The 11,134-nt window shown below is 53.6% G+C and overlaps 1 protein-coding gene across 10 annotated transcripts in view; it reads left to right on the top strand.

The window, feature by feature from the left end:
* Positions 1-11,134, top strand: part of Prrc2b (proline rich coiled-coil 2B) — a 59,620-nt gene that overhangs the window by 24,567 nt on the left and 23,919 nt on the right. For 9 of the 10 annotated variants that reach the window (XM_023700306.1, XM_023700304.1, XM_023700299.1 and 6 more), the window contains exons 14-18: positions 2,694-2,910; positions 3,384-5,441; positions 6,532-6,737; positions 7,466-7,611; positions 8,000-8,141. In XM_023700306.1, the coding sequence (XP_023556074.1) occupies positions 2,694-2,910; positions 3,384-5,441; positions 6,532-6,737; positions 7,466-7,611; positions 8,000-8,141 (2,769 nt within the window). The remainder of the gene's footprint in view (positions 1-2,693; positions 2,911-3,383; positions 5,442-6,531; positions 6,738-7,465; positions 7,612-7,999; positions 8,142-11,134) is intronic. The other variant, XM_023700307.1, reaches the window with a different exon arrangement.

Below are 11,134 nucleotides of genomic sequence, written 5' to 3'. Positions count from 1 at the left end.
ATGTGGTGCTGGAGGATCGAACCGCGGTCCCTGTGCTTTGCCAAGCTTGTTCCAAGTAGGTGCTTTAGACCACTGAGCCATCTCTCCAGCCCCTCTAATTGTTTTTGATTACTCATTCTCCCTCATTCTTGCTCACAGTGCTGGGGATTGGAGCCCAGCGCCTTGTGTGTGCTCAGCAAGCACTGAGCTCCGCCCCAGTCCTGTCCTATTAGTCCTCTTAAGTCTCCTAGATTTCTGTTATACCGCCTCATCTGCCTTCTGGGTGTCTTAAAGAACAGAAAATGCTCCTGGCTTGCTGTCTTTCTAGGTGAGTCTAATCCACACATTTACTCTCCAGTGAAGTGTGTGTGTGTGTCTGTGTGTGTCTATGTGTGGTACCAGGGATCAAACTTGGGACCTTGTGCTTGCCAGGCAGGTGCTTATGCCACTGAGCTACATCCCCCAGCCCCTCCAGTGAATTTTTAATTTTAGTGGCTGTGCCTTTAAATTTGCCTCCTTTTCTGCTTTTGGTCGTTTTAAGCCTAGTTTTGCGGGACCGGTTGTCTTGCTCGGGTATCTGAGGTCCGCAGGTGCTGTCTCGCCGGCGGCTCGCTGCAGCAGCAGGTCATTTTCCCATGATTTGTGAGGTCTGCTCTGGGACCCAGGACGGCTGGGGTTGAGGATCCAGGGTAGTTTTGTTTTCTTCTAGCCTAAAGCCATCTTTGACATTAACTTGGACGGCTTCTGGTCCATTCTGAGGGTAGAGATTGGAGCCCTACCCTCTCCTTGACCCCCATGAAAGTGAGCATGTATGTATTTAGTTGATGGCACATGCCTGTAGGCCTTGCCCTAAAAAAAAAAAAAGTATTTACTGCAGGGTCTCACTACACAGATCGGACTCGTAGTGATTCTCCCGTTTTCAGCCTCCCAGGCCTGGGATTACCGACACGCACCACCATGCCCAGTCTCAGTCGTTATCTCAGCACTCCCTGGGGCTGGGCCAGCAGGGCAAGCCCCTGACCCCTGGGTCTGCCTAAGCAGGTGCTTGAGTCTGCTGAGCAGTGTGGCCGGCCCCCATTTTTTTTTTTTTTCCATAATTTTATTGAGAAACAAAGAGCAGTGAGACAGTTTCAAATCAAATTGGTAGGACAGTTTCAATAATTAACACATCCATTTATTCTTAATATTAAAAAAAAAACAACATTAATGTATTACGCAGCTCAGACTCCTAGCGATTCGGTTCTCTCAGCCTCCCCAGAGCTGGGATTACAGGCGTGCTTGCAGTACCTGGGATAGAACTCGGGTCCTTGCGCTTGCTGGGCAGGCGCTTAGACCACCAAGCTATCTCCCCAGCCCAAGAGTATGTGTTTCGAATTATTCAGCGTAGTCATTTTTCCCTCCCCACGGCTGCAGGTCAATTCACAGTACTAAAGAGTATGTCTTGCCAGTGCACCTTTCGAGGATTTAGCTCTTTGCAGCTAGGTCCCCCTCCTCTTTGTTAAATTTTATATTTTTATATTTTTTTGTGATACTGAGGATTGAACCCAGGGCTTCACTTAGATCTTCATCTCTTTTTTAAATTTTTTTAGTTCCAGACAGGGTTTCACTAAGTCTTTAGGCTAGAACTCACTAAGGCTTGAACTTGAAATCCTTCCATTTCTGTGTTGCAAGGTGCTAAGGTTGCAGATACACACTACTGTGTTGGGTTTGGGACACCAGGCCCAGCCCTGCTCCTGTGAGGGTGTCAAGACCAAGCCCCTGGGTTCTGGCATGACTTAGAAGCTGTGCCCTGTGGCTCCAGGAATTTTCTACCTTCCTGTGACCACGTTTGTGGCCCATGAATGCTCATTGAACGGTGTGGCATTTTGGGGCATCCGGGGAGGACGCCCCCAAGCACAGGTCGTGCTGGGGGCCTGTGTCTGGCGATCCACAGCTGGCCTGATGCAGAAGCGTTCTTTCAGATTTCTTCTCCCCTACCCAGTCAGCCCTACCCAGACCTTTAGTGTCACCCAGGCCATCCCAGGTGCTTCGTGTGCAGAGGCAGGTAGACAGCAGGCAGGGCTGGCATGTGTCCAGAGTCCCCCACTCGTTACCGTGGCCCAGGACCAGCACGTGACCCCGTCCCTCGTCCATGCACACCAGGTAACAGTTACTGTTATTTTTAGCTCCTTGTCCCCAAGTCCAGAATTCCTAAAACGTGAGCATTCTTATCCGCCCTATTCTATGGGCTAGAATAGGAGGGTGCAAAATCAGCGCCGCTGTCCACATCATCCTACAGGGCTGCTTTGCTGTGCAAGGTCAGGCGTGTGGCTGGGCTCGCAGGCGTGTGGACTGCGGGGGCCCTGATGGTCCTGGGGGACTGTGCTGGCCACATGGCAGTTGGGCATCTGTTTCTGCTTTGAGCCTTTGGCTGGCCGTGACATGTGGAGATTGCAGTGCCGACTTCTTTCCTTCCTGCCTCCCTCTTTCCTTCCTTTCTTGTGGTCAGGACTGGGGATTGAACCCAGGGCCGTGCACTGCGCTACATCCTAGCCTTTCTCTGTGTTTTCTTCTGAGCCATGGGCTTGCTCGGTTACTAACTTGCCCAGGTAGCACTTGAACTTGCGATGCTCCTGCCTCCCAGAGGGCTGGATTACAGGCGCGTACCACCACGCCTGGCCTGTCAGAAGGCTTCCCAAAAGAGGTGATGCTGATTAGCCTTCTGCCCTCCTCAGGACTAATGAAGCCCATGATGCCCCAGGACTCCCTCAGTGGGGCTGGTTGTCGCTCTGAAGATCAGAACTGTGTGCAGCCACTGCAAGAAAGAAAAGTGACCGCCATTGATCCAGCGCCGGTGTGGAGCCCGGAGGGCTACATGGCGCTACAGAGCAAGGGCTACGCGCTGCCCCATGCCAAGTCGAGCGACCCCCTGGCAGTGGACATGCACGTCAGGTGAGCTGCCGCTTGTTTCTGCTGCCTACAGCTGGAGGACGACTGCGGTGCCAGAGAAGACGCCGCCGCCAGGGCGGGGAGGTGTGTGCGTGGTACATGGAGGCTTGTGTGAGCAGCCCTTGCTGGTGCTGGGCACGGGGGCGGGCAGGCCCCGCAGGCAGGTGGTCACTCCAGGCTCCAGCTTGTCGCGGCTCCAGGGCACCGCCGGCTCCTCTCCGTCTCCAGGGTGGCACACCGAGCCCGTGCATGCCACGCTGCGGCCAGGCCTACTCCTCGCTCTCGGACTCCAGGGCCACAGCCCAGCAACCTTGCTTAAAGATAGAGCAAATGTTTGCTTATGTTTTCCTTTTCTTTTTTAAAAGCTTTTTTTTTTTTTTTTTTTTTTTCCTTTTTAAAACTAAGCTCTGTGATCAGCATGGAACCCAGGAACCAAGCTCCAATCACATTGACTGATTTCTCTGGTTCCTTTTCAGGAATGAAAGCTCTTACTGCAGCTCCTCCGGAAGGGCAGGGGGCGTAAGTGCCCAGCGCGATCTCTTTGAGGAGAGAGGGGAGGAGTACTTGAGTGCTTTTGACAAGAAGGCCCCGGCAGACTTTGACAGCTGTATTTCTTCTCAAAGAATAGGCCAGGAGCTTTTGTTTCCACCCCAAGAAAATGTTCAGGAGGTGGGTGCTCTTGGGGGTCACACCCAAAACCTTAGGTGTCCCCCTTTGGAGCCTGACTTTATCCCCACTGAGAAAAAGCCAGATTACGGCAGTTGGGACGTTGGCCACCAGCCAAAGGCCGCTGACACAGCCAACAGTGTCAAGCCGGAGGCACCCCGAGAGGAGGCCGCCTTCCACCTCTCATGGGAGAAGGACGGGACCCCCGAGAAGCCGCCGAACCCAGAGCCGGAGTGGGCACCCGAACCCCGGAGCTCCAATAGCCAGCAGCAGGAGCAGCCAGGCAGGACCCGGAGGTCGGGACCCATCAAGAAGCCGGTCCTCAAAGCCCTTAAGGTGGAGGAGAAGGAGAAGGAATTAGAGAAGGTGAAGCAGGCGCTTGGGGAGGACGGTACACGGCTGAACACAGAGAAGGAGCCGGCTTGCAAAGCCGAAGAGGACGAGGATGAGGAGAACCACCCAGCTCTGGCCAGTGCTTCCCCCTCTGCCCCAGAGGACAAAGCCTTGACCCAGGCTGGCTTTGGCCATGAGGCCAAGTTTGATGAGGACGAGAAGCCGGACAAGGCCTGGGACAGCAGACCGTCACGTGAGTCTGGCGACATCCCCCCAACCAAGAGGAATAACTGGATCTTCATTGATGAGGAGCAGGCCTTTGGGGGTCGGGGGCAGCCCCGGAGCCGAGGCCGCGGCTTCCGGGAATTCACCTTCCGAGGTCGGCCCACCAGTGGGAATGGGAGCAGCCTGTGTGGCGGTGGCAGCGGGGTTCTTGGGCCACGCGGCATCTATAGCAGCAGCAGCCAGCGGAGCTGCCGGGGCCGGGGCCTGCGTGACTTCCCCCAGCCCGAGGACTGTCCCCGCACCAAGCCCCGGCGGAGGATTGCCAGTGAGACTCACAGTGAGGGCTCGGAGTATGAGGAGCTCCCTAAGCGGCGCCGGCAGAGGGGCACCGAGAGCGGGGCTGAGGGCTCACGCCTGGAGAGGGACGAGGGCGCCCTGAAGAAAGACTCCTGGCGTTCCAACAAGATCTACTCGGAGGAGCAGGGCGGCCTGGACACCAAGAGCCGTGGCCCGCGGGCCCTGGGGCGTGCGCTCCCACCCCGGCTGAGCAACTGTGGCTATGGGCGCAGGACCTTCATGGCCAAGGAGCCGGCCCACTGGCAGAGCAGGAGCCCTGGCGGTTCCTGGCAGGAGTACGGCCCGGCCCGGAGAGCCACAGACAGAGACTACATCCCTGACTCCTACCGGCATGCCGATGCGTTCAGTGGCAGGGCATTTGAGGACAGCCGCCTGGAAGAGAAGAGGGCCTTCTTCCAGGATGACCACGCGGCAGACCCTGATGGCGCAGAGAACCGGCCCTTCAGGAGGAGGCGCCCCCCGCGCCAGGACAAGCCCCCTCGCTTCCGGCGCCTGCGGCAGGAGCGCGAGTCCTTGGGGCTGTGGGGCCCTGAGGAGGAGCCCCACCTGCTGTCTGGTCAGTGGCCGGGCAGGTCCAAGTTCTGTCCAGGGGACAAGGGGGGCGCTGGGGGCCGCCGGTCCCCTGAGCTCTCCTACCAGAACTCCTCCGATCACGCCAATGAAGAATGGGAGACGGCCTCCGAGAGCAGCGACTTCAGCGAGCGCCGGGAGCGGCGAGAGACCCCTGGGGCCGAGCCCCACACACAGGGGGACAGTGGCCTGTCCGCGGCCAGTGTGGGGGAGAAGAAGGAGCTGGCCAAGAGGAGCTTCTCCAGCCAGAGGCCCCTGGTGGACAGACACAGCCGCAAGCTGGAGCCGGGAGGGTCTGGGGAGAAGCCGGGTAGGCCAGGTGGTGGTGAGCCGTCCCCCCGTTATGACAGCCAGCACAGTGGGACACCCTTGAAAGCCAAAAGGTAACAGCAAATGCCATCCCAGGTCCTTTGTTGTCGTTGTCCTGTTGCACAGCAGCACCAAGTCCATGTATGCACGCCCCGTCGGGCCCCGCGCCTCCGGCCACTGTGTGTGCGTCTCCATCACCACCCCTGCATCGCTTGTCGCTTCTCTCGTGGTGTGTCATTGTTGTGTGGCCTGACAGACTAAACCAGTGGTGTCCCCAGCCACCCCCCACTCCCTCAGGGGTCCCTCATGGCCTCTGCCCGGCCCTGGCCTGACGGCCCAGCCTCCCGGCGTGTCCTTGTTGCCTGTGGGCAGTGCCTGGGCAGCAGTGGCTGGCCCACCAGATTCCTACACCTCTGGCCTCCAAGCTGGCTGGGCATTGACCCGGCGGGGCCTTGCTGGCTCCCAGCTGCATGGAAGTGGCTTTTTCCCAGGTGGTTCTGCTTGTCACCTCCCTCCTTGGAGTGGTCAGAGCTACCAAGAGCTGAGGGGAGCAGCTGGCTGCGGCCAGTAAGCCTCTCTTCTCTGGAACTGGGTAGATGCCCTGTGTTTGGCAATGGGCTCCTGTGTGGGGACAGAGTGGCCTTGGTGAGTGTGACCAGATTAGGGGAACGGGGACTGGTGCAGCTTTCCATGCCCAGGGAGTGCTCCTAAGATTGCTTCATACTCCTCCTTCCCCCGCCCCCAGAAGGCAGGACACAACCTGGGCATGGTTTTTTCCCCAGGGGGAGCCCTGGGAAGGCACCAGTTCTTTCCAGGGTCCAGCCTGGGTCTCCGGGGCCGTGCAGCAGGACGAGGTTCTCCTGGGTGGGATAGATAGGTTGCCATCGCCCTTCCTTCTTGGCCTCTACTGTCGGCTGAGGGCACAGGAGAACAGAGGCGCTGGGCAGCCCCACCTGAGCTGTTCCAGGTAGGACAGCTTGTGCACATGCCCACGCCAGGCCAGTGACAGTGAGTGCTGCTGGTCCCCCTCGGCCTGATGGCCAGAACTGGCGCTGGATCAGCTGCTGTGTCTGTGTGGGCCATGTGCTACGCATGCGGGAACCCTTCCTTGTTCCTCTTAGCCTTCGGATATTAAAAAGCCCACACGGTCCTCTTTCTTTGTAGGTCGCCAGACGAGCCCCTCCCTGGAGGTCTTGGTAGCTGCAGCAGTGGTAGCAGCCACTCGCCCTATGCGTTGGAGCGGGCAGCCCATGCCACCCCTGACAGTGCTGAGGCCACCAGTAAGAAGACAGAGAAGGAGTCTGTGCTGGCTTCTCAGAGGGCCGGTGAGCAGGAGGAGGCCCGGAAGCAGTTCGACCTGAGTTACGGAAGTGAGTTCAAGCACACGTACACACGCACGTGCTGGAGTTCCACAGGACCAGAGGCCCTGGGGTCCCTGCGGGTAGAGGACTGCCGCGTCTGTGTTAGGCTGGGTCCTGGGGCTGTGGTGGTGACATGAGGATCAGGTCCCTGCCAGCTGGCCTTTTGGAGTCCCTGAGAGCCTCAGTGTACAGAGGGGAGCCTGAGGCCAAGAGACCTTGGCGGAGCACAGTCAGGGTCCCTAACTCCACAGATACTGAGTGCTGCTCGGGCCTTTGGGTCGACACCCTCTGTGGGAGGTGGAAGGGGGTACGACAGTACATGGCTACAGCTGTTTCTCTGGGGGTCCTGGTGCATGAAAGGTATATTTCTACTTGTCTTCTCCCTCCTTGGAGTGGTCAGAGCCACCAAGAGCAGAGGGGAGCAGCTGGCTGCTCTCCTTTGGAACTGGTAAATGGCCTGTGTTTGGCTGTGGGCTTCTATGTGGGGATAGGGGCTGGCCTTGGTGACTGTGACCAGATTGAGGGATTGGGGGCTGCTGCAGCTTTTCCTGCTCTGGGAGGGCTCCTAAAATTGCTTCATACCACCACCCTCTTAGAAGTCAGGACACTGAACCTGGGCATAGTTTTTGGTGTCCGTGTCAGACCAAGCCTGTCTGTAGAGACCCGGTGGCTGTTGTGCTGGGTGATCCTGACATCCTGAATGGACCTCTGTCCTTTTCCATGGACCCTTCTCTCAGATGCCATCATTGACAACTGTGGGTCCAGCCCTGGGGATGACAGCGAGGTGGGCTCGATGGTGGGAGAAGGCTTCATCGAGGTCCTGACTAAGAAACAGCGCCGCCTGCTAGAGGAAGAGAGGAGAAAGAAGGAGCAGGCCGCACAGGTGAGCACCAGGTCGGCAGGGCTGAGGGAAGGAGCGTGTGCTCAGCATGTGTCACCTCCATGCTGCTATTAAGTGAGTCACAAAGAGGCTGGCTTGTCTTGGCTCTGTCCCCCTACCTGTCCACCTCCTTGCTCTGTCTCCCCCCGGGTGGGGTCAGGCTTACCTCCCTGTGAGCTTTGAGGGCAGGGTCCCTACACACCGCCACCTCTACTGGCTGCCAGCACTCCTGGGGCAGCTTGGAAGCCTGGCAGTACACCACCTGGCTGGCATCTTGGGAAACAGGTGTGCTACGTATCTTGAGTGATTTAGATAGTGGGTAAGTGTCAGGGTATTTTCCTAAGAGAAGAGCGGTCTTCAGCTCAAGTATGTCTCATTCTTTTTCCTTTAGGTACCAGGCAAAGGTCGAGGCCTTTCTTCCCGTATTCCTCCTCGATTTGCTAAAAAGCAGAACAATCTATGCCTGGAGCAAGGTGACGTGGCTTTGCCTGGCAGCAGCCTGGGCACCGAGATCTGGGAGAGCAGCAGCCAGGGTGAGCACGGGCGCTGGGGCGCCGTGGGCGGGGGCTCGAGACACGGATGCAGGAGCAGCAGGACCTGTTTCCAGGTGCCTCTGCCAAGTCAGTGTTGAGTACCATCTTAGCACCAAGCCCCCGACAAGTAGTTTTCCTTGCCTACAATATGGGGAGAGAGCTGAGCCTCCTGCAGGCCCAGCATTGTGAAGAGCACCAGCCTGCTCGGCCGTGCTCGCTCGGGGAGTAGGCTATGCCCGTGTGTGGAGGAACAGCACGTGGCCAGGGGAGACAGGCAAGGAAGCCCTCGCTTGACACAGGAAGGTCTTGCGGGGCCCTCCCTAAGGCCCTCATGAATAGGAGCTCCTTTTGATACAGTGTTTTACTAATATACAAAATTTTTTAGGCTGGGCTTGAATTTGCAATCCTTCAGCCTCTGCTTCCCAGAGTGCTAGGATTACAGGCTTGAACTACCAAATCTAGGTCATTCTTGAATTTGTAATCCTACTGCGGCAGCTACCTGGAGCGCTGGGATTACAGGCCTAATCCACTGGGTCTGATTTGGCCTGGAATTTGTGTTCTTCCTGCCTTGCCTCTGGAGTGCTAGCAGAGTTTGTTCTGCTTGGGTTTTACAGCAGTCCCTTGCTATTTCATGGTTCGACTTTCACAGACTCACTTTTGCGGGTTTGCAAAAAAAAGTTTAAAAAAAAAATGTGTGTGTGTGTGTGTGTGTGTGTGTGTGTGTGTATACACATATATGTACATATTTTTCTATAATTTTATTGAGAAATAAGTAGCAATGAGACAGTTTCAAGTCCAATTGGTAGGACAGTTCCAATAATGAGCACATTGCACACTGCCTTCCTAGTGGTTATTTGCTGTATGAGATGCAGACGTGATATCCTATGTACAAACACTATCAGAACAAACCCCTCTATTCCTTGAATTAAGAGAATGTAGCTATATGTCTATCCTAACCATTTTGAATACACAGATACAAAATGGTCATTCATCTGTATCCCCTTTTTTGTTTAGTTCCATCATTTAAATATTGTAAGTGTGTGAACTCAGCAAAATATTCCAAAATAGTCCAGTGGTCCATAATAGTATTGGGTCTTCCATTTGAACTGGCAATGTCAGAAGTTGTTGACCTGAGTACTCTACAGCTCAACATAACAGCATGGCTTTATATCTTGTACTTTGTTTTTATACTTTCCTGCTGGATGGTTAAGATCAAGATAAAGCAGGACCTCTGCAACAAGCTTTTGGATCTGAGAAGGTCAGTGAAATCCCCTCAGGATTTATCCTGAGATCCTGTACCTCAGATTGCAGAACCTTTGTCAGTGTCAGCCATGTGGATGAGTCACGGCCATTGCTTGGCCAATGTGCTCTCTGTGAAAGCCTGAGAGAGTGTTTTCTCTCCATGTGACTCTCCTTAGGCCCACTCTACATCATCGATCACTTTCTTCTTTGGCCCCATAATCTCCTTGACCAGAAAATTCAGGACACAACTGAATAACATGATGAGTTCCATGACGTTACAGTACAAGTTCTCATATGTCCTGAGTCTTAATTGACCTTGGAAGGCTAGGGCCAAAATGCTGGCTTTCCTTGCAGCCCTCTTTTTTCTCTAATTTTTGGTCTGCGTACTTAGGTTATTAACCCTCCAGAAGAGAAGCTTATTGTTATTACCATGTAACCTAGGCTGTTGAGCTCACTATCTGTCTGAATATCAAACATCTTAGGCATAGCATGGAACAGGTATTTTTCATAAAGTATTGATATATTAAACTTTAAGTCCCTACAGAATATGACAAAAAAATTAAAATTATTTTTAAAAATAGGAATAAAGAATTATATATGTTGACACATAAGTCCAGAGATCTAACCATATACAACATTGTTGCAGGACAGTCCCACAACACTCCTTTTCCTGTCTCTTGCCTTCATTCACCACCCCTTCCGTTTTATTTTTTCCTTTTTTTTGTTTTTTGGTGGAACCAGGGCCCCTTCCGTTTTAAACAGTCATCTACCCGAGAGACAGCACGGCAGCAACTGGCATGTCATGACAAGCAGCCCGTATTCAGAAGGCCAGAAGGACAGGCACTCCAAGCATGAACCTACGATTACAAATTGCCATCTTCAGTGCAGTTGCTTAGTTCACAGGTATCAGGACATATAGTTAGTCAGGGTGAGAATCCTTCCAATTAACTGCTAGATCCAAAAAATCTTCTGAAGAGGCTCAGGATGATTGCCTTGCCCGTCTTGTACGTACAACTGTGTGGCTTGCCTCTGTCATGTTTTCTAGCTCTTCTCCTTGCTCTCTCTTCATTGTCTAGTCCCCAAGTTCTTCCTTTCCTTTTAATTGAATTATACCTTTCTATTTGTATTTCTTCTTTTGAGTTCTTACAGTAGGGAAACTGTACGATATTTACACATGTGTGTCTGGCTTATTTCATTTACGAGTATATCCTCAAGTGGCATCCATTTCAATATAAAGGCTTCAAGTTTATCATTCTTTATAGCTGAGTAATACTCCATTGTGTAAAAATACCACATCTTTCTCAACCATTCCTCAGGTGATGGATATCTTGGTTGTTTCCAAGATTTGGCTATCACAAATTTTGCTGCTATAAACATAGGCACACGTATCCCTATGATATGATGTTTTCAGATCCTCTGGGAAAATTCCCAGTAGAGGAATAGCTGGTTTAAAGGGGATTTCCAGTCCTAGTTTTCTATGGAGTCTCCACTGATTTCCATAACGGTTGCACCAGTCTACACTCCCACCAGCAGTGGAGAAGGCTTCATTCTTCCTCAGTCTCTCCAACATTTGTTGTTGGGTGATTTCTTTATGATAGCCATTCTTTCTGGGGTGAGATGATATCTCACTGTTGTTTTAATTTGCATTTCATGGATGGCTAGTGATATGGAGCATTTTTTCATAAATTTATTAACTTCTTTAATTTCATCCTCTGAGAAGTGTGTGTTCATCTCAGATGCCCATTTCTGGA

This window comes from Octodon degus, unplaced genomic scaffold (genome assembly GCF_000260255.1).
Source record: "Octodon degus isolate 3935 unplaced genomic scaffold, OctDeg1.0 scaffold00123, whole genome shotgun sequence".
Lineage (NCBI taxonomy): Eukaryota > Metazoa > Chordata > Mammalia > Rodentia > Octodontidae > Octodon > Octodon degus.
The sequence above is the reverse complement of the archived record's forward strand: the minus strand, read 5'-3'. Positions and strand labels throughout refer to the sequence as shown.